The sequence below is a fragment of the Cynocephalus volans genome, chromosome 11 (assembly GCF_027409185.1).
Source record: "Cynocephalus volans isolate mCynVol1 chromosome 11, mCynVol1.pri, whole genome shotgun sequence".
NCBI lineage: Eukaryota > Metazoa > Chordata > Mammalia > Dermoptera > Cynocephalidae > Cynocephalus > Cynocephalus volans.
In genome coordinates this window covers 52,971,868-52,992,244 of record NC_084470.1, presented here as the reverse complement: position 1 = coordinate 52,992,244, position 20,377 = coordinate 52,971,868, and the positions used below count along the sequence as shown (strand labels likewise).

Here is a 20,377-nt window from a genome sequence, read left to right as displayed (position 1 = left end):
CAAGAAAGGAATCATAGTTTAATATGGCTTTTCTCTAAGCATGCATATTCATAATAATGAGAACAATAAATATTGATTTATGATGTAAATATAATACAAGAATGGAGAGATAAGAATGCACATGCTAGAGGATAATGGGGGAAAAAATCTGAATCTTTATATTCCATAGTGGAAAATCAATTGACTAATGTGTTTTGGAGATGTAGAAATAAATAGCAGATTAACTCAAAGTGTGAAAATGGTTGCCTCTTGGAAAGAGGAAATAGAGGTCATGATGAATGGGCACTACTGTCTTCTTTAACAAACTATACAGCTAGTGACTCCTTAAACTATGTGCATGAGTAATTTTCATTAAAAGTAAATACATTAAAATTCAATAATAAGAAGGCAGGGGGCCGGCCGTGGCTCACTCGGGAGAGTGTGGTGCTGGTAACACCAAGTCGGGTTAAGATCCCCTTACCGGTCGTCTTTTAAGAAAAAAAAAAAAAAATAATAAGAAGAAGAAGCCAAACATTCTAATAGAAAAATAAGCAAGGCACATTGAGACATTTACAAAATAATAACATATCAATGACAATAAACATTTTAAATGTTCTCAGTCTCACTAGCAATTGAAGAAGTGTTATATTTTTTCAACTATTATTATTATTATTATTAGGAAATATCAGTATTAACAATGATAGCCTGTTTGGGTAGTGTATATCAAATCACTGTACTGTTCATGTAAGTAGAAATTAATAATACAACTCTCAGCAGGGTTCTTTAGAGTAATTTCAGAAGTTTTTAAATGTTCATGTTCAGTTTTTTTGGCCATAGAATAAGTCTTAATACATTTAGAAAGACTAAGGTCATATAATATATGTTCTCTGACCACATTAACAGAAGGAAATTTAGAAAACTCACTTATGTGTGTGAAATTAAACAGCACTCTCCTAAATAAACAATGGGCACAAAGAAAAATCACAGGGAAATTAGAAAGTACTTTGAGATAAAAATCAAAGCACAATATATTAAAATCTATAGATGCAAGGCTCATGTGGTGCTTAGAGGAAAATTTATTCTTGTAAACACCTATATTAAAAATAAGAAAAATCTCAAATCGGTAATGTAAATTTCTACCTTCAGAAAAGAGCAAACTAAACCAAAAGCAAATATAAGTAAGAAATAACAAATACTACAGCAGAAATATGTGAAATAGGGAATTAAAAAACAGTAGAAAAAATCAACAAAACCAAAAGCTGATTCTTTAAACACATCAAAATTTGCAAATCATTATCTAGACTGACCAAGAAAAAAAGAGGGAAGACCAAAATTGCTAAAATCAGGAATAAAGCAGGAGCATTATTACACTGTCTTTTTCAGAAGTGAAGAAGACAAAATCTCTGTTCTCAGAAAGCTTCTGTTTTATATTTTTATTTTATTTTTTTAAATTAAATTTTATTTATATTTATTTTTGTGGGGTACAGTGTGCTTCAATACATGCATGTCTTGCACAATGATTCACTTAGGGTAGATAGCATAGTTTTGTCTGTATTAGTTCACTCCTTATCTTCCACCCCCACCCCCTCCCAGCCTCTGGTAACCATTATTCTATTCTCTACTTTTTTTTTGTTTAACACACAAAGATTAATATCCTTATTGCAAAAAGAACTCTTAAAAATGAATTAGAAAAATCTAAGCTGAAATTTGGTGACGCACATGAGCAGATAAGTCACATGTCCAAAGAAATACATGTGGTTAATAACTATCTTCTAGGATCTGGTTGGGGGTAGGGCTGTCCTGGCCCCCGTCTCTGAGGATCCCAAATATCGGGTTGGCTCCATTGCTGGCCTGGATGTGCTGCAGCAGCAGTGGTAGCAGGGGTGGGGCTAGAGCCCAAGGCCCCCATCTCCCAGGACACCCCAGGTGTTGGGCTGGCTCCATTGCTAGCCTGGATGTGCTGCGAGGTGGTGGTAGCAGGGGAAGAGGTAGGGCCCAAGGCCCCCATCTCCCAGGACCCCCCAGGTGTTGGGCTGGCTCCGTTGCTGGCCTGGATGTGCTGTGGAGGTGGTGGTAGCAGGGGTGGAGGTAGGGCCCAAGGCCCCCATCTCCCAGGACCCCCCAGGTGTTGGGCTGGCTTCCGTTGCTGGCCTGGATGTACAGTGGTGGCGGTGGGGACAAGGCTAGGGCCCACAGCCCCAGTCTCCCAGAACCCCCCTGGGTGTCAGGCTGGAGGAAGCTTCTGTTTTAACTGGGAGAGAACTATATATAATAAACATATGGATTATTAGTGTTAATTGCTGGAAGAAAAACAAAGCAGGAGATAGAAAAGAGACTGATGATGGCTGCTGTATAGTTAAAATGCTCAGAAGGTTCTCTTTGAGGAGAAATGTGGGCAGTGTGGTCTGAACATGGCAGCTTCCTAGTGGTGGCGGAGGCAGTGTTCTAGAGATGACAACTGTTACAACTGTGATGGCAGGGTCCTCATTCCTCCATGTCCTGTTGGTGGCAGGGGCAGGTGCTCTCTTGGTGGCTCAATTTATGGTGTGATTTTGGGAGTCTTTTCTAGAAAGTCAGCTTAGATTCTTTTTCATGACCCTTACCATCAGTTCTGTGAATTATCTGTGCCCGTTAAAATTCCTTTTGTAACCAGAGTGGATTCTTTTTTTCTGCAACAAAAAGTATTGGCCAAATCATGTGGTGTGGTGGTCAAGTAAAGAAAGTGATGCAGGGAGAAGAGAGAAATCAGTTGTATGAATTGCAGCTGATGAGGTGAGGATTAAGGATTTGGCAATGGAGAGGCCACTGATGACCTTGAAGAGAGTGGCTTTGGTGAAGTGGTGAGGATGAAAGCCGGAATTGGAATGGATTTAAGGAGAAGTGGGAAGAGAAGGTGGAGGTCATTCTTAAGGAGTTTGCTGTATCAAGGAGGTGAGAAATAGGGTGATAGCTGGATGGGGATATGAGGTTAAGATGGAAAGAATGATCAGGAGTAACTGATAGACAGAATTTGTGATAAGAGACCTGAAATTAAAGCAGGTGGTTCATTTTCTCTCATGTAAAGAATTCTAGCACTTGTAAGCTGGTTCCACCATGTCATCAGTTCCCTGTAGTTCCTCTCTTCGTTGCTTGGCTTATGTGCTCAAAGCCAGTTCACAGTTGCTGGATGGCCACTGCAGCTTTAGTTTTCCAGGGAGGAAGAGGAGGAAAGGGGGTGCCAAGGAGTTACCTGGTGTCTTAAATAAACCCCCTTTAAAAGTTTTCCAGGAAACCTCAGCCAATGACCCTGTTAACATCTTGTTTGTACTCCGTCCATCTCTGCAGGAGGTGAGGAAATGTTTTCTGGCCAGACACAAAGCTGTTTCCAATGGTATAGGGAATCTGTTATTAAGGACATAGGCAAGGTGGATATTAGGTAAGCAATTAGCAACCTCTTGTGAGAGATAATAACTGCAGTGTGTTTGTATGTTGATGAAAATGATCCAGTAGCAAGGGAGAAATAGACAGCATAGGGTGAAGAGGAGACGGTTGTAGAAGTGAAGTTTGAGGGAGGATGGGATCTTGTATACAAAAGGAGGCGTTGGCTTTTGAAAGGAACATGGAAAGTTGAAGGAAGGCAGGTATTTGGGACAACATGCAAGTTTGTTGATAGATTACATTCCCTTCTGATTTCTCTGAAATAAGCAATGTCATCAGGTAGGTGGTGGGAGGAGAGGAAGACAGTGTTAGAGGTCAGAGGAAAGAGGAGGCGTGAATGTCACTTAAAGGGCAGATTGTCTGGGGCCATTTGAGATTTGTGATCATAAATTTAAAGTAGATCAGTCAGCATGGTTTGTGTCTGCCTCAGCTGCTGGGGTATATGCAGAGTGTGTGGAGGGTTGAATTTACCAGAATTGGAATGCTAGCATGAGTGAGCCTAGAAAGTGAGTGTATCACAGGCTAGGATGTGTGAAAGAGATTTTGGAGGTAATGCAGTTTTTAGTAAAAGTCTAGCAATGGCATTCAATAGAAGTATAATGGGGGCTACAAATCTAATTTTAAATTTCCTAGTAGCCACATTGAAAATGGAAAAAGAAATGGGTGAAATTAACGTAAGCAATTTTTGGGGGGGTGGGGTGTGGCTGGCCAGTAAGGGGTTTTAAGAATATATTTTTTAACCCAGTGTATACAATGTATTATCATTTCAACATATAATCAGTATAAAAACTATTAATGAGATATTTTTCATCCTTTTTAGTATTAAGTCTTCAGAATCTGATGTGTATTTCATACTTGTAGCACATCTCTGTTCAGACAAGCTGCTTTTCATGTGCTCAGTAGCCCTGTGTGGCATGTGGCTCCTACATTGAACAGTGCAGGTGTATGGAGTAACCATGGATGGGTAGATGAGTAGAGGGAAGAGGCAAGATTGTGAGAGGCGATGTGGCCCAGCATCTGGGAGAGTAGGCATTGGGCGTATGTTGAGTGATGGAGGGTGCTGGCGGGATGTACTGGGGCCTGAATTCTGTTGGAATTGCAACACCTCCTTTATTTTTCATCAGGCCCTCCCCCTCTCCATGCCTGAATCAGTGGGTGTCCTTAAACATGTGCAGCAAGTGGTCCTCTTCATTGTCTGGTGGCCTTACTAGTTTTGTGGTTTTTGACAAGGTGCTCCTCAAATTCTCTCTTGGTCACTCTGATTATTGGTTTTCTCCTCATCTATCTTCTAAGTTATGTGACCCCATTTTCCTCTAATTGTGTTATAGTATGAACCCATCTAGTTGTTCCCAGAGTGTTTCACTTTTAAAATAGGGAACTCCATATTTCTAGAAGTTATGGGCCCTTTAGCTTGTGTTAAGTGACAGTAGAATTTGATGCTATTAAAAAAATTTTTTTTTCAAATAATAGAATCTGAAGCACTTTAGTAGTTGTCCACAATTCTGGGTCTTGAAGGTTTGCTTCTAATGCACACATTTTTGTATTTAATGGAATTTTATTTTATATATATATATATAAATATAATTTATTTATTTATTTTTTAAAAGATGACTGGTAAGGGGATCTTAACCCTTGACTTGGTGTTGTCAGCACCACGCTCTCCCAAGTGAGCCATGGGCCGGCCCTTATTTTTTTATATTTTTGATGGCTGGCTGGCTGGTATGGGGAACTAAACTCTTGACATTGGTGTTACAAAGTTGTGCTGTAACCAACTGAACTAACTGGCTAGCTCTTTAATGGAATTAGCCCCCACCAAAAAACAATTCGTAGTTTTAAATGACAGGGAATTTTGCATTTTTATTTTTTGTTTCTGATGTACAAGTATTCTTATGACCTAATGGAAATATACATTTTAATGTTAATGTGTTTATTGTAATGATTCCTCTTTTAATAATCTGGGTGAATTGTTGACATTAAGAATCATTAAAAATATTTTTAAAAAGATTATAGAATCCTGAGAGTTCTTTTATTTTTTTCCTTTTTTAAATTTATTTTTTATTAGCATATTTATTATTACAAATCGTAATTATTTGTTATGCCCCTTACCTGACCAATCACTCCCCAAACTCCCCTCTCTCCCTCCCCCCCATCTCTAGTATCCTTGCTTTTGCTCTCTTCTTTTGAAAGTTTAATATATTATTGTGGTCTTTTGTTTCCTCCCTTCCTCCTTTCCTTCCACTTATGAGTGAGAGCATGTGGTATTTTTCTTTCTGTGTCTGGCTTATTTCACTTAACATAATTTTCTTCAGGCTCATCCATGTTGCTATTAATGACAGAATTTCCTTTTTTTTTTTTTTTTTTTTTTAAATGGCTGAGTAGTATTCCACTGTGTATATATACCACATTTTCCTTATGCAGTCATCCGTCGATAGACATTTAGGTTGGTTCCATAGTTGGGCTGTTGTAAATAGAGCTGTGATGAACATGGGAGTGCAGGTGTCCTTTGACATGATGAGTTCCATTCCTTTGGATATATACCCAGTAGTGGGATTGCTGGATCATATCGTAGCTGTATCTGTAGTTGTTTGAGAAACCTCCATACTGTTTTCCATAATGGCTGTACTTATTTACAGTCCCACCAATAGTGTAGAAGAGTTCCCCTCTCCCTACATCCTCACCAGCAATTGAATTCTTTTAAATATTATAAAAGTAATACATATTCATTATAGAAACTTGGACATTACAGAAAAATGGATAGAAGAAAAAAAGCACGATTGTTCTGTCACCTGAAGGCAATCACTGCTCATGTGTTGATTTCTTTCCTTCTGGTCTTTTTTTTTCTATGAGTTTTAAAAATGCTTTAATCACGGCATTATATAATTTTGTTTCTTACCTTTTTCACTTAACATTATAACATCATCATTTTTCCATGTTGTAAAATTAAATAGGCTGTCTAATATTGGCTTAATATTTTGTCAGTTTATAATACAGAAACTTCCTTAACTCTTACTGTGTTATTGAGCATTTAGGTTATTTTTACTTATGAAGTGTTTTTTTTTCTTTTAAGTTACTACTTATTTTGTCTGTGTTTTAAAAGTAATGTGTGTAGTTCCACCAATAACAGCAGCTATTTTGGAGGATACCTTCTGGTCATTTTCCTATAAGTAATTCTTTTGCAATTTGTATTTACACAAATACACAAAACAGTATTATGTACATTTCTAAAAGTTATTTTTAAGATTGTACATTAAATTAGCATTTTTCCATGTTACCATAATTTCTAATGTCTGTAGAGAATTCCACCAAATAAATTCCTCCTTTCTAAAATCCATTTACCAATGATTTATTTAGGTGTTTCTCAGTAGATATAAGGGTTTTAAGAACTTTTTATTGTTAGAATGAATGCTGTGTGTTTTTATAGGTCCGTCTCACCCATGAAATTAAACACAAGAATATTGTAACTTTTCACGAATGGTATGAAACCAGCAATCATCTCTGGCTCGTAGTGGAGCTTTGCACAGGTGAGAGGGTGTAAGAAGTGCCGTGAATGTAACCAACTTACGTAGTACTGAAAAAACATATGGTGTGAGTTTTGTTACTTTACTTTTGTCTTCTATTGCACATATAAGTAGTGTCGATATTATTTACTATTAACTTGAAAATGTATTGCTTGATGGATATTAGGGAACGGTAAAGAGCAAAAATGATTGGTGAAAGGAAGAATTACGTAAAATTCAATTTGGGGTTGACTTTGATATATTAATAAGTCACTTACATAAAAACTTAGAAATATTTTAAAGTGATTAATTTATCAAACAAGTTTTTCCAATAAATGAAAACAAACACTTTAGGTTAATTAGCTATTAAGTAGCTAATAAATTTATAAAGTGATTTTTTTTTTTGAAAAGGATATTTGCAGTAAAAACTTATGCAATGTGGAAAAATGCAAAGATGAACCAACAAATACCGAGCAATAATTAAAGGTAAAATATTATAGCTATTGCTTCATACAACTTTCTGGGAGTATATTCAGGGAGAAAGGTGACTGAGTAAATAGATATTATCTGGGCTTTTAGTTTCAAAATTTTAAGAGTTTAATAGGGAAAAAATGTGATAAATACTACTGTTAGTGTACTTGTATTTATACATTAAGTAATGACAAAGAATCATTAAATATTAAGACATCATAATTATTACTAGCTTTATGAATCTAAATGATTATTTTGACACTTAGAATTTATAAAATTTAATCATAAAAGATGTAATTTTGGGTTAATAACTTATTTGCATTTTAATTTTCTGAATTAATAGGAAGGGATTATGGTTGGATTATTTCTTTAAATGTGTGTACTCACAGGTTGTCAGGGGACATCCCTAGATTACTCTTTATTCCTGACCCCTAACCAGGCGTAATATCTTAACTCTAAAGTATTCCTGTTTGGAATGGTTCCTTATCCACCAAAACAAAATAAACAACCATCCCCCCAAAGTCACCTCTTACCTCCATCATAGTAATTCTAATTGAACTTTCAGATGCCAACAGAGACTTCACTTTTTCTGAGCTTGGCTGTTGTAATCTTGACCCTTTAGAAAAAAGTTCGTTTCAGAGCTGGCCAGTTAGCTCAGCTGGTTAGAGTGTGGTGTTGATAACACCAATGTCTGGGATTCGTTCCCTGTACCAGCCAGCCAAAAAAAAAAAAAAAAAAAAAGTTTGTTTCTGGCACTTAGATGGCAGAACTGTAACTGGGACCTGGGAAGAATATAGCAATGGAATTTACAATGTACTTGCCTTTGGCCTTTTATGTTATCAGTAGTGTACTCTAAGGATGGTGATTGTTAAGGAAAGGCAATGTCTTTTTTCCATGCAATACTTTGCAGAATGTGATCTGACTTTACACATGAGTAAATGAGACTATAAATTGCATAATGTGACTTAAGTGCACAGTTTTGAGAGTATTTAACACTGATTTTTGTTGCTGTTCATTTCCTGGGGGACCTGGGGTGATTATTCTTTCATCCCAGCTGCTTACTTCCTACCATTCTTCCAGATGAAGTGGGCATTCTCCTCGAGCTGCTCAGGAGTGTGGGCACAGATTTCTTTTACAGTGCTTGGACGACTGTGTTCACTCACATGTGTGTTTACCCTGCCAGACTGTAAGGGTTTGCTGTCTTGATCATTTTTTAATGTTCAGTATCTGGCAGTATAGAACCTCTCAGAGATATTCTGTGATGTTAGTGTGTTGAAATGGGTGATTTCAACCAACTTCTTGCAGGTGGTTCCTTGGAAATGGTTATTGCTCAAGATGAAAACCTCCCAGAAGATGTTGTGAGAGAATTTGGGATTGACCTGATTACTGGATTACATCACCTTCATAAACTTGGCATTCTCTTTTGTGACATTTCTCCTGGGAAGGTAATTAATGAAAGTTTTGATTTCCTAACTGATTGTGTCTCAATTTAGAGTGCTTTTTCACAGGTGTTTTTATTTTTAGATAAAAATTTGGTATAGAACGTTGAAATTTTAGCTACCTATTTAAGTAGCTTTTAGAATGTAAAATCTCTCCTCCTTTCAGAGCTATGAGTAATTATTACTGCTGCTAAAGTATATTGTGAATGATGAGCCTATAAGAAAATACTCTCTTAGCTCTTAAATCATAGTACGCATGTATGAACCATTGTTTTAGCTTGATAATGGCATTCTTGGCTATACATGTATGATTCCTGATGTTATTGATCAAATATTTTCTTTTTTTGTTAAAATTAATTATCCATAACAAAATCTGAGTCAGTGCAGTAGAGTTATGAAACCAGCTTAGTTTCCAAGTTGCGTTCAACAGTGACACTTAGGAGCCATGTGATCCTGGATAATTTACCCTGCCTGTCTGTGCCTTAGTTTCCTTGTCTGTGATATGGAGATATTTTTGGGGTGGTTTGTGAGGATTACATATTATATTTAGATTAAGCTTCTAGGCACTTTCTGGTAGGTAGTGTGCTTGCAAGCAGTGATATCTATTACTGTCTTTATAAGTATATACTCTTAGGAATTGTACATATTACTGGTCTGAGTTTTAACTTCTTTTCCTTTAATATATGCCAGTGAAATGAAAAGTTGAATATTTCACTTTTTAATTTATTTTTGTAGGCCATCTACATGAGAAGATATTAAGCCCCCCCAAAAACTTCAAAAAAACCCTGTATATAAAGAGAAAAATAAAAATTAAAAAACCCTGTATAATTATAATGAATAACAGTTCTTGTTGGAGATGTACATATACTTACCTCAAGTCTTCAGCCACACAACTGTCATTGTACTCTGAAAGCTGCTATAGACAATATGTAAATGCATGGGTATGGCAATGTTTTAATAACTTTATTTATGGACAATGAAATTTAAATTTTATATAATATTCACATGTCAAGAAATATTCTTTTGATTTTTTCAACCATTTAAAAATATAAAAACCATTTTTAGCTCACAGCTGTACAAACACAGGCAGTGGCTAGGATTTGACCCAGAGGCTGTATTTGCTCATGTACATGTAGGAATTATTTAATGAGGTCTATTATCAGCAGTTATGATCTAAGACATTCAGTTTGATTTGTACAGTAACCTGTAGTCTAGAACAGGGTAGGCAGAGGTTGGGCAGGATTCTCGTTTCTGTGCATTAAGTTTTATTGCAGTGCAGCCACACCCTTCCATTTATTTATTGTCAGTGGCTACTGTTGTACAACAAGAGTAGAACTGATAGTCAAGACTGTATGGCTTGCAAAGTCTAAGATATTTATTTGGCTGGCTTTTTTTTAAAAACCAAGTTTATGGGGCTAGCTGGTTTTCAGTTGGTTAGAGTGCGGTGTATAACACCAAGATCAATTGTTCAGATCCCCCTACTGGCCAGATGCAAAAAGAAAAAAAAAAAGGGAAAAAAAGTTTACAGACCCCTGCCAATGGTTCTCAAAGTTTGTTCCTTGAATCAGCAATGTCAGTATGACTTGGGACTTGTTAGAAATGCAGGCTCTTGGCTCCCATCCCCGCCCAGACCTGTTGAATCAGAAACTGGTCAGGTAGTGACTAGTCGTCTATGCTTTAACAAGTCCTCCAAGGGATTCTGATGATCAAAGAAGTATAAAAGCCGCTGTTGATACTAACAGACATTCTTAGTAAGTATTTGTGACTAGAAATTAAAGATTAACTTCAAATTGCTTTTAAAAACCAAAAAAACACCTGATCCATTACAACTATCCAGAAATATTTTTAAAGACTCTAGAGGAAACGATAAAAGTCATAGAACACTGGTTCCTAGCATGGCTTCGATAATCAACAGATAACTTCTTTTTTTATTTTTATTTTTTTTGATGGCTGTCTGGTATGGACCGAGTGAGCTAACTGGCCAGCCCCTCAACAGATAACTTTTAATCTTCATAATCAAATTATGTTAGCAGACTTGAGTGCTTATCTCATGCAGTGATTGTTAAGCCCTTTGAATATATAATTTCAATGAACCCTTACAATAGTCTGAAGAGTTAGGTATTATTTTTTCCATTTTATAGATGAAGAGACTGAGGATTAAAAAGGTTAAATAAGTTCTTCAGGGTCAGACAGCACGTAAGTGGTGGATTGGGGGCTCAAATCCAGATCTTTAACTTTAAAACCTTAGTTTTAACTCTACATTTTACCTCCTCTCTTGAATAAACAATACTTTAGGCAGGTGGGTTTTCAAATCCTCTTTTATCTATCACTGAGGGTTGGTAAGTATACAATGTTCTTTATCTTTCCCAAAATCTTAAGGTTTCCCTCTTTGGTTATGTGATGTGTTTATTATATACATCTGAGAATGGACAATTATTATTAAAATGTTGGATTTATTTAGCTTCTTTTTGAAAAAGTTGTAAGCATTTATTTTTCTGAGTTGTGATGAAACAAGAAAGCTGATGCTCAAAAGTTCTTTAGTGTAATTATGAGAGGTACTGTTGGATGTACAAATTGAATTTGTTTTTGAGAACAGTTTTTTAATCTTCATAGATACTCTTGGAAGGGCCTGGCACATTGAAGTTCAGTAATTTTTGCCTGGCAAAAGTGGAAGGTGAAAATCTGGAAGAGTTCTTTGCTCTGGTGGCAGCAGAAGAAGGAAGTGATAGTGGGGAAAATGTACTGAAGACAAGCATGAAAAGTAGAGTCAAAGGTATGTGGACCTGGAGAGCTTAAATATCATAACTCTAGTTATGGGCCGCCCAAGTCCCGTGTTTAGGAGATAATGTCAATCTGTTATTTTGCCAGTCCAGTATTGTATTTAAATAGTGGCCAGGAGAGGTCTAGTAGGAATGGTTTTGTACATGGCCTAAAGTTTTCCATGTGGATCAAATACTGTGTCGGGCATGGGAACCTTTAACAAAGCCTGTGTCTTGTCCTTAGTTTATATGTTTCTGACTACTCATTAGAACATAAAGTGGAGGGGGGGTTCAGCACTTAGTACACTGCCTGGCAAACAATAATGGCTTGATAGATATTTGCTCAACATTGATGAGTGGATGATATTCTGCAATTAAGGCATCTTTCTAAGGGTGCCTTCTTGGCAGATGTTTTTGACAGTGAGATGGGGCAGGGATGTTAAAACTGCTGTATTGAAAGGAGAGTCTGAAGTGATATTTCTTCTATCTTTTGGGTAAAGATCTTTCCTTCTCAAGTTCCATGAACAGGTACTTGAGACTTTGGGTCACTAAAGCTCTGTAACACCATGATTGTCAGTTAAGTTGGGTGACAGATGAAGGAGAGAGGGTGGCATCCGTGGGCTTGGTATTCATGTGGCCCAGGGATGAGAAAGATGAGGGAAAAGGATAGGGAGCAGCCAGTTAATTGTAGGCTCTATAAATATGACCAAAGAAGATGTATCATTCAGGGCAGGTCTTATATACAGTAAGATTTTGTGCCCAAGAAGAAGGGTTTTAGGGTCTCCAAATAACATTCCATAGAATGACCAGCATTCTATGAAAATGACTATTGTGGACTATGTTAGTGGAATATTAAGTTCTGAATTATTATTGGTCATTTTATTAGAAAACAAGGAAGGTGGTATATTTCAGCAATACATATTTAATAAGGGAAGAGGGGTGTGTTGTAGAGAAATAGGTCAGAAGTGATGCTCAGTTACTTCTGAGCTTAATTTAAGAATAGTCTCCATGCTGGGGCAAGTTAACCTCTTTGGCCAAGGGTGGAGGATGCCCTTGTAACCAACAGGGCAGAATCAGTCCTGACCTTTGGGGATCATCCACATCATATGCAACTCACTGTCACATCCCTGTGGTATAAAGAGGAAAGTAAAAGGTAAAGCCCCTTTTATTTTTCTCTGGAGCCTTTGAGAATTTACAGCTGAAGTGTGGTGATGAACAAGGCACAGGAAATAAACATATATGAGTGGCTGTGTGTTGTAGGGGAGCCATAAAAAACTTATTAACAATGATTCTGATGTTAGATACTGATGCATGAAAGAGAAAAAAGTTTTGGTTGGGCTGCGTAAAGGTGATATTGCAAAGAGATTCTAATAAGGACATCTGGATGCTAGTTCTGTTTTTGTTTCCAACTGTGTAACCTTAAGAGCAATGTCATGTAGCTTCAAGGAGTCTTAACTTCCTGTGTAAAGTTAGAGAGTTGTAGTGGATCCTGGGTCCCAAACTCCAGGGCCAGGAAAGTTATATAAATGAATGAAGTGGCCCAGTTTAAAAGGGAGTGATGTAGGTCATGTCAAACTGGGCTCAGTTCTGGCCCAGTGTTATTGATTGGTTCAGAAACTGGAAATCTGGGCTGATTTATGAAATGAGTTTCAAGTTTAGAATCCTCTACCTGCAGACTAGAATTCAATTTCTTGATCTGGTCTCTGATTTCTTCTCTATTCTTATGACCATGAGAATGTGCCTTGCTGTCCTTCAACTACGGGGAACATAATTGACCAAGGCCTCTAGCTACTTGAGGAGGAAATCCATTACTGTGTTTGCTGTGAAGCCACACTTCTCATGAGCTGTGTCCAGCTAGTGACTGAGCATGGTGGGGATACAAAGGCAGCCCTATTCCTGGGCTGACGGTTCAAAGGTTCTCAGTGACCTTGATCAACCTTTCTTAGACTGCATGGCATCTATCTACAGATACTTCATTTAACCTTTCTTTCCTCTCTCGTCACGTGGGTCTAGCATGGATTGTGGTCTGACCAGCTCTCACAGGCATTTCTCACAGGCATTTCCTGTAATAAAACCCTTGCATGGTTATCCTATCTTGATGTCTGCTTCTTGGAGGAGCCAAACTAACAGTTCTCTGCTTTGGTTGAATGTGTGCTCCAAAGGTTATGTATTGGAATTTAATCCTCACTATAACAGTGTTGAGGGTGGGAAATCCTATTATGGTAATTGAAAGGTGGGGCCTTAAAGAGGTGATTAGATTATGAGGACAGTACCCTTGTGAATGGATTGATCCATTCATGGAGTAATAAATTGGTTTAATGAGTGGTAATGGGCATGGTTCTGATGGCTTTAAAAGGAGAGCAAGTGAGGAGGTTAGTTCTCTCTCAGCCATTCACCATGTGATACCCTGAATTGCTGTGGAGAGTCACACCAAGAATAAGGCCCTTACTAGGTGTATTCCCTAGATTTTGGATTTCCCAGCCTCCGAAACTATAGGAAATACATTTTATTTCTTTATAAACTACCCAGTTTCAGGTATTCTTTTATGAGCAACAGAAAGGGACTAATTCATCATCCCCCACCACTCTCTGCTTTAGCTTTATGTCCCAGCAGCATTCTGTGTTTAGTTTCTTGCACATGTGCCCTTACTCCTGTGCCCTGACTCTTTTGGTTCTCCTGCTTTTCTTTCCTGGTGTCAGCTTTTTTGAGGGAGACTTCTTTACTTCTTTGCCCTCTGGTTGGCAGAATTTTATTGGACTGAATACTTAGGTGTTGGTTCTTTGTTTCTATTACTTTCATGATATTCTGTGCATAAATCAGTCATTGAACCTACGCTATAATAAATTTTTTGTGTTGGTCTTTCCCATTTGTTTGTGAATGTAGGGCTTTATATTCTTTCTATTTTATATATTCTTTGTATTTTTTAAAATTTCTTTGTTAGCATATTTTTTTTTTGTTAATTCCACATTTGTTAATTTGAGAAAAATTTAGGCATGTTCTAGGTACTGGGAATATGGATGTGAACAAAGGCAAAAATCCCTGCCCTAAGTGAACTTACATTTCCAGTGGAGTTAGACATTCATATTCAACAAATACTGTTGAAACATCTATTAAGTCTTGGGCAGGATGCTTGGGCATCCCATGGGTCTTATTTATCTTTATTTTCTCAGCATCTAGTGCAGACAGATAGGCCCTCTATAATGTTTTTTGAACAAGTGAGTAATAAATAAACTTTTGTTGTTAATCCAGTGGAATTTGGGGGTTATTACTGCTGCTTAACCTATTCTAATTGAAATAGCATAATGGAAGTTTCTTTTCTTTTGACTATTTAAATTGTTAATTAAAAAAAAGTATTACCTGAATTTGCCGCACCTCTCATTCAGGTGGATTTTCAAAATGTTTATATTCATACAGTCCTTCGTAAAATGTGACCTTAAAATTAGAAAACATTTTAAAATGTGAAATGCACATGAAGTTTTATTCATGTGTATGTTTTCCTCCTGTCTTTTTTCATCTCACCAGGTTTCTCTCAGGTAGGTTTGTGTTGGGAACAATACAAATGTCTCACAGAGTTGTTCTTTGTACTTTGTTTTTAGGATCTCCTATTTATACAGCACCAGAAATTGTGAAGGGTACTGACTTCTCCATCACCAGTGACCTCTGGTCTTTGGGCTGTCTGCTTTATGAAATGTTTTCAGGTGATTATTTTCTGGTTCAGTATAAAATCAGAGCTAGACTAAAACAAACCAACAAACAGAAACACCAGAAAAACCCAGTAAGTCTGTAGTTTGCAAATATTTTGTCTATAAGATGTCAAAAAGCTGGTTTTGTTAAATTTTTCTGTATATTGATTTTGGCTAAATTGCTTGGTATCTAGGCATATGCAGGTTCCTAGGTACTTTCTGACATATAGGTAATTTTTCATGATAGTCATCTGGAATGTTGAAATGTGCCTAACTTTTAAAAACAGTGATTATTAGTAGAAATATTTGTCAAGGGGCCTGAAATTATTCAGATGTGTTGAGTGGCCCATGTGGCCCTTGGCTCATACTAGTGGTCCATCCATGTGTGAATTTGTGTATTTAAGATGATACATTTTGAATTAGAGAAATATAAAAATAGATAGTGCCTGGTACATACTAGGCATTCAATAATTAGTTATTGTTATATGCTTTTTCTATAAATTATGTAATCCCGAAATTATCTGTAGTTGATATTAGTTTAGAATTATCTGTTATAGCAAACTGTTGTTTAATTTTGCAAGTTTTCATATGATTTCAGGCAAACCTCCATTCTCCTCAGAAAATGTTTCAGAATTAATTCAAAAGATTTTATTTGAAGATCCTTTGCCACCTATTCCAAAAGGTAAGATTTCTTATGATAAATGCAGTTAATTTGCATTCTAAACCGATTAAAGGTGCACCTTTATGCAAAGTCTGTTTTTATTGATTCATAGCCCCCAGTTATATTTTATAAATAGTCCTAAATTGATATTTTTAGAAATGCTAGCATTTTCTTTGCAATTTATTTTAGATACTAAAATGGAAAATAAAATACTACTAATAGCTTCCCTCATTTAAAAACACAAATTATTTTGTGCTCTTATGTCACAAGAAGTCTGGTTTAAAGATTTAAAAAATTCAAACCTTTATATAATACTGACTTTTGTATTTACCATTTATTTAATTTACTTGTATCCCATGTGGTTATTTCTATGTAGTATCTGAATAGGAACACGTCAGGCATTTCTCATTTCTTGGCTTAATGTATCGGAATGCTACCATTACAAGTTTTAAAAATCTTTTAGACCTAGATATAGTTGTAGTATTTTAAAAGTGTTGGGACTTTAATCATACAAGTTGTGGTTAGTATATAACAATCTACCACTAGCAGTAATTTTAAGAAAATAACAGAAAATTGAAAGAAGGCACAAACATAGTAAAGCATTTTGCTGTACACCATAAAAGAAATTAATCTTAAGACACATAAATGGAAACAGATTCTACAAAAATTATGCTTTGAGTTTTTAAAAAAATAAAATTTTCAGAAGTAACAAATGGAGGAAATAGGAATACAGAATATTTTCAATATTTCAAGAATCATCCTAGGTGAAAAAACTCCTTGTTTTGAAAATAGCCTATATTTCTTAAAACAAGAGCTGCATTTCTTTTTTCTTTCATTAGCTTTGTCTTAGTTTTTGTAGAAATCAGTCATTTCTATTTTCTGTAATGTGGCCTCTGATTTCTTTGTTTTAAAAGCTCACAGTGCTGACTATTGTTTCTCCTGTAAATTAAAGGTTTTTATGCAGAGAAGAGAAATCTGAAAATGAAGCTGTTGAGGGTTTGGTCAAGATATCACTGGTGGCCCAAGCTTAGTTATTTCACGGGGATCTTCATCAGATGGTGGCCATGGTGCCACCTGTTTGATTACCTTGTCTCGAGGGTGGTTGGCGATGGTGTTTAGTCATTGTCTTCATGGGCACTTGTTTTAACTGTAGGCTGATGAAGTGGCCATGGTATATATCTAATTAAAAAAGTCAAAATATTATTGGACAGTGTCATAATGTTGTAATATTTATTACTTCCTTGTTAAAAATCTTCAAAATAAAGAAAAGAGGGATTGTGAGTATTCTAATCATAGTATGTTATAACAGAGAGTTGGTCAGTCATGAATGTTCAGAGAATGAGACGTAGCTAATAGTGGAAGACAAGAGCATGAGTTTGTCAGACTGATTCTTATTGGGCTTGTTCAATAAAGAAAGAGATTAGTGGTTAGTTAAGACTTAGTTTTTGAGATTCTTTTTTTTGTGTGTGTGTGATCTAGGATTAACAGTTTTTTATCTTTGTACTCTGCCACCACTGCCCCACCATCCTGCCCCAATGAATGGAAGCTGTAATTGTTGTTAATGGATTCAGTGTTCTCTTAAAAGCAGTTTATGTGTGTGTCTGGCTATTTGGTGTGAACAAACAAAAACTAATTAGTTTATATGCTTAAAATACGATTACTTTAAATGTTGATATAGGATATTGAAATACTCGTAAAGTTGATGTGTTATATATTCATCTACTTATCACCTTTTCCTTCTTGGAAATTAATTTGTTTATAGATTCTTCTCTCCCTAAAGCTTCTTCAGATTTTATTAATTTGCTTGAAGGGCTACTTCAAAGAGATCCTCAGAAAAGGTATGAATGGTATTTTAATGTGAATGAATAATGGAATTTTTTTTCCCCCTTTCATGTGTTTCTAAAATAGCGCTGTTCTTAAATGTACAAATAGCTGTTCAAATTACTTTTTTTTCCCTCTCAGTTTGCAGTTGTTCTGTTTTTTTTTTCCATTTTAAAAAAAATCGTGGTAAAGTAAAATATATAAGGATTGATGTTTTAGGCATTTTAAAACATACAATAGCATAAAATTCATTACATTCATAAAGCTATGTAACCACCACCTCTGTCTATTTCCAAAACGTTTTTGTCATCCTAACATAAACTCTGTACCCATTAAGCAATAACTTCTTATTTTACGTCCCTGCAAGTATTTTTAATCATGAGAAAGTCAGTTTCTTTTTTTTTACATATTAAATAGTTGCCTAGTAGTTGACAGATTTTCTTGTAATTCCCAAATCCAAGAAGTGCATTTCTTCCCATTGTGTATTTTAGGCTAAAACTATTTTAGATTATTTAACTGGGATGCTGCTGTCAAGATGGTTAAAGTACTAACTGTTAATTGAGTGATATTTTGATGTGATATATTTTTATGATAATTCTGTCATAATGGGGCTATCAAGTGACAGGATAATAGACACATTGTGAATTTTCTATGTTGCAGTGATAGCAAAGTTAGAAATCGTTGTGGCACAGGGTAGAGGAGATTAGGATGAGATGGGGGAGTAGGAAAGGGGTCTCCTTGGTTAGGGAGACAAGAGAAACTAGAGTCTTTCTTTCTTTTTTTTTTTTCTTTATTTAAGGTGTTGTCAGCACCACGCTCTCCAAAGTGAGCGAACCGGCCATCCCTATATGGGATCCAAACCCATGGCCTTGGTGTCATCAGCACCACACTCTCCCTAGTGAGCCACGGGCCGGCCCCAGAGAAACTAGTTTCTAGTTATGTTTTTGCTACTAGATAACTGGGGGTGGGGGGTGTTTAGGTAAGTTTTTGATGTCTCCTCTTTCAGGGTATAAAATAGAGAATAAATTTAGTGTAACATATAAAATAGTCTCTACTTTTATTAAATATATGAAAAAAACTGCAGGACAAACCTCCTTTGCTTACATTAGAATGCTTTCAGGATTAGTGTTATTTTGGTGGATAATCTTTCAGATGTCTTTTGATAGGATATAAATATACCTCATTTATTTAGGATGGCATATCTACATATGCCTACATTTATACCCCATATTATATAATTTTTTGCTTAAATAGGACCATTTCGTAACCTACTTTTTCTTATTGTATATATTTTCATATTAATAAATACATATCTGCTTAATTCTCTTAAATGGCTGCAGAATGTACTTGGAATAATCTATAATAAGCATTTAGAATGTTTCTTGATTTGGAATATTATATATATTGCTGTAATGAATATCCTTTTATGAGGTTTTTTGTTTTTTGCTTCTCTTTGGCAGTGACCTCCTGTGTATAAATTTCTTGAAGTGGGATTGCTGGCCAAAGGGTAGGAGCATTAAGAAGTTTGACACATTTGATACATTCTAGGAACATGTGCTGATTTATACTTTCAGCAATAATATGTTAGAAAGCTCCTTCCCTTCCACCATTACCTACAGTGAGCTTTGTTGATCTTTTAAATTTTTCGTAGTCTCATGGATGAGAAATAAATTTCACTTTATTGGCCATTTTTATTTCTCTTTTGGTGAATTATAAGAGCTCTTTTTATAAAAGGTATATGTGGTTGCAAATTCTTTCTCTTTATTATTCATGTTTTACTTTTGATCAAAGTAATTTTTATTTAATACAGACATTTTAAATAATTAAGCAAATATAAATTCCTTTCTTTTTTGTTTCTAAATTTCAATCAAGTTTAATTTTCCCAGTCTGATGAGTATGACTAGAGGTATACCCGATTATAGTAAAACTTAATGCTTTGAAAGTTAGTAAGGGTTTTAGATACTTAAAGTCATTCTAATGTGAGTGAACTAGCTAGGTAACATTATTTTGACCCCTAAACAGAGGTGTGACTGTATGTAGTCTTGAAGCTGATATTCTTGTTTATTTCTGAATGAAGTTCTACAAATGAAGTTCTAGGACTGAAATGTGTCAAACAGGGTAACTAAAATAACCATGAATCTCTTGGGAAATAAAGGATGAGAGAGTTATAATTGATAAAATCTGATATATTTACTTTAGTATTTCAAATTATTTATAGACTCTCTTCATACATCGGTTGGAGAACCTGAAAATGTTTTCATCAGACTCTAGGGGATATAAACCCTGAGACTTCTAATACTTAGTTGTCAAACTGTTTCATTCTGTACCATTGTAGGCTTCTGAATGATTTCTTCTGATTTTGCTGTCAAGAAAAGTTAATTGCATACTAAAATCAAAGTAAAATATAAAACGATTTCAGATACATTTGTATGGAGATATTTATAAATTGTAAGATCTGATATATTTAATTGGGACATGTTCTCGGAATTCTTTATGGTAAATTATGTTTAAATAGAGTTTTAACATTTATGTTTTATAAAGATTAACTTGGACAGGCCTACTGCAGCATCCGTTTTGGAAGAATGCTTTCACTAGAGAAGATGAGGAATCAACCATTGAGGATTTCAACTTCAGGTAGCATAAACTTATC

At 35.7% G+C, this 20,377-nt stretch overlaps 1 protein-coding gene across 1 annotated transcript in view; it reads left to right on the top strand.

Moving 5' to 3' along the window:
- ULK4 (unc-51 like kinase 4) overlaps positions 1–20,377 on the top strand; it is a 574,722-nt gene that overhangs the window by 14,918 nt on the left and 539,427 nt on the right. The window contains exons 3-9 of the mRNA XM_063114672.1: positions 6,818–6,917; positions 8,670–8,809; positions 11,417–11,576; positions 15,159–15,260; positions 15,844–15,927; positions 17,669–17,744; positions 20,269–20,361. Of these exons, the coding sequence (XP_062970742.1) occupies positions 6,818–6,917; positions 8,670–8,809; positions 11,417–11,576; positions 15,159–15,260; positions 15,844–15,927; positions 17,669–17,744; positions 20,269–20,361 (755 nt within the window). The remainder of the gene's footprint in view (positions 1–6,817; positions 6,918–8,669; positions 8,810–11,416; positions 11,577–15,158; positions 15,261–15,843; positions 15,928–17,668; positions 17,745–20,268; positions 20,362–20,377) is intronic.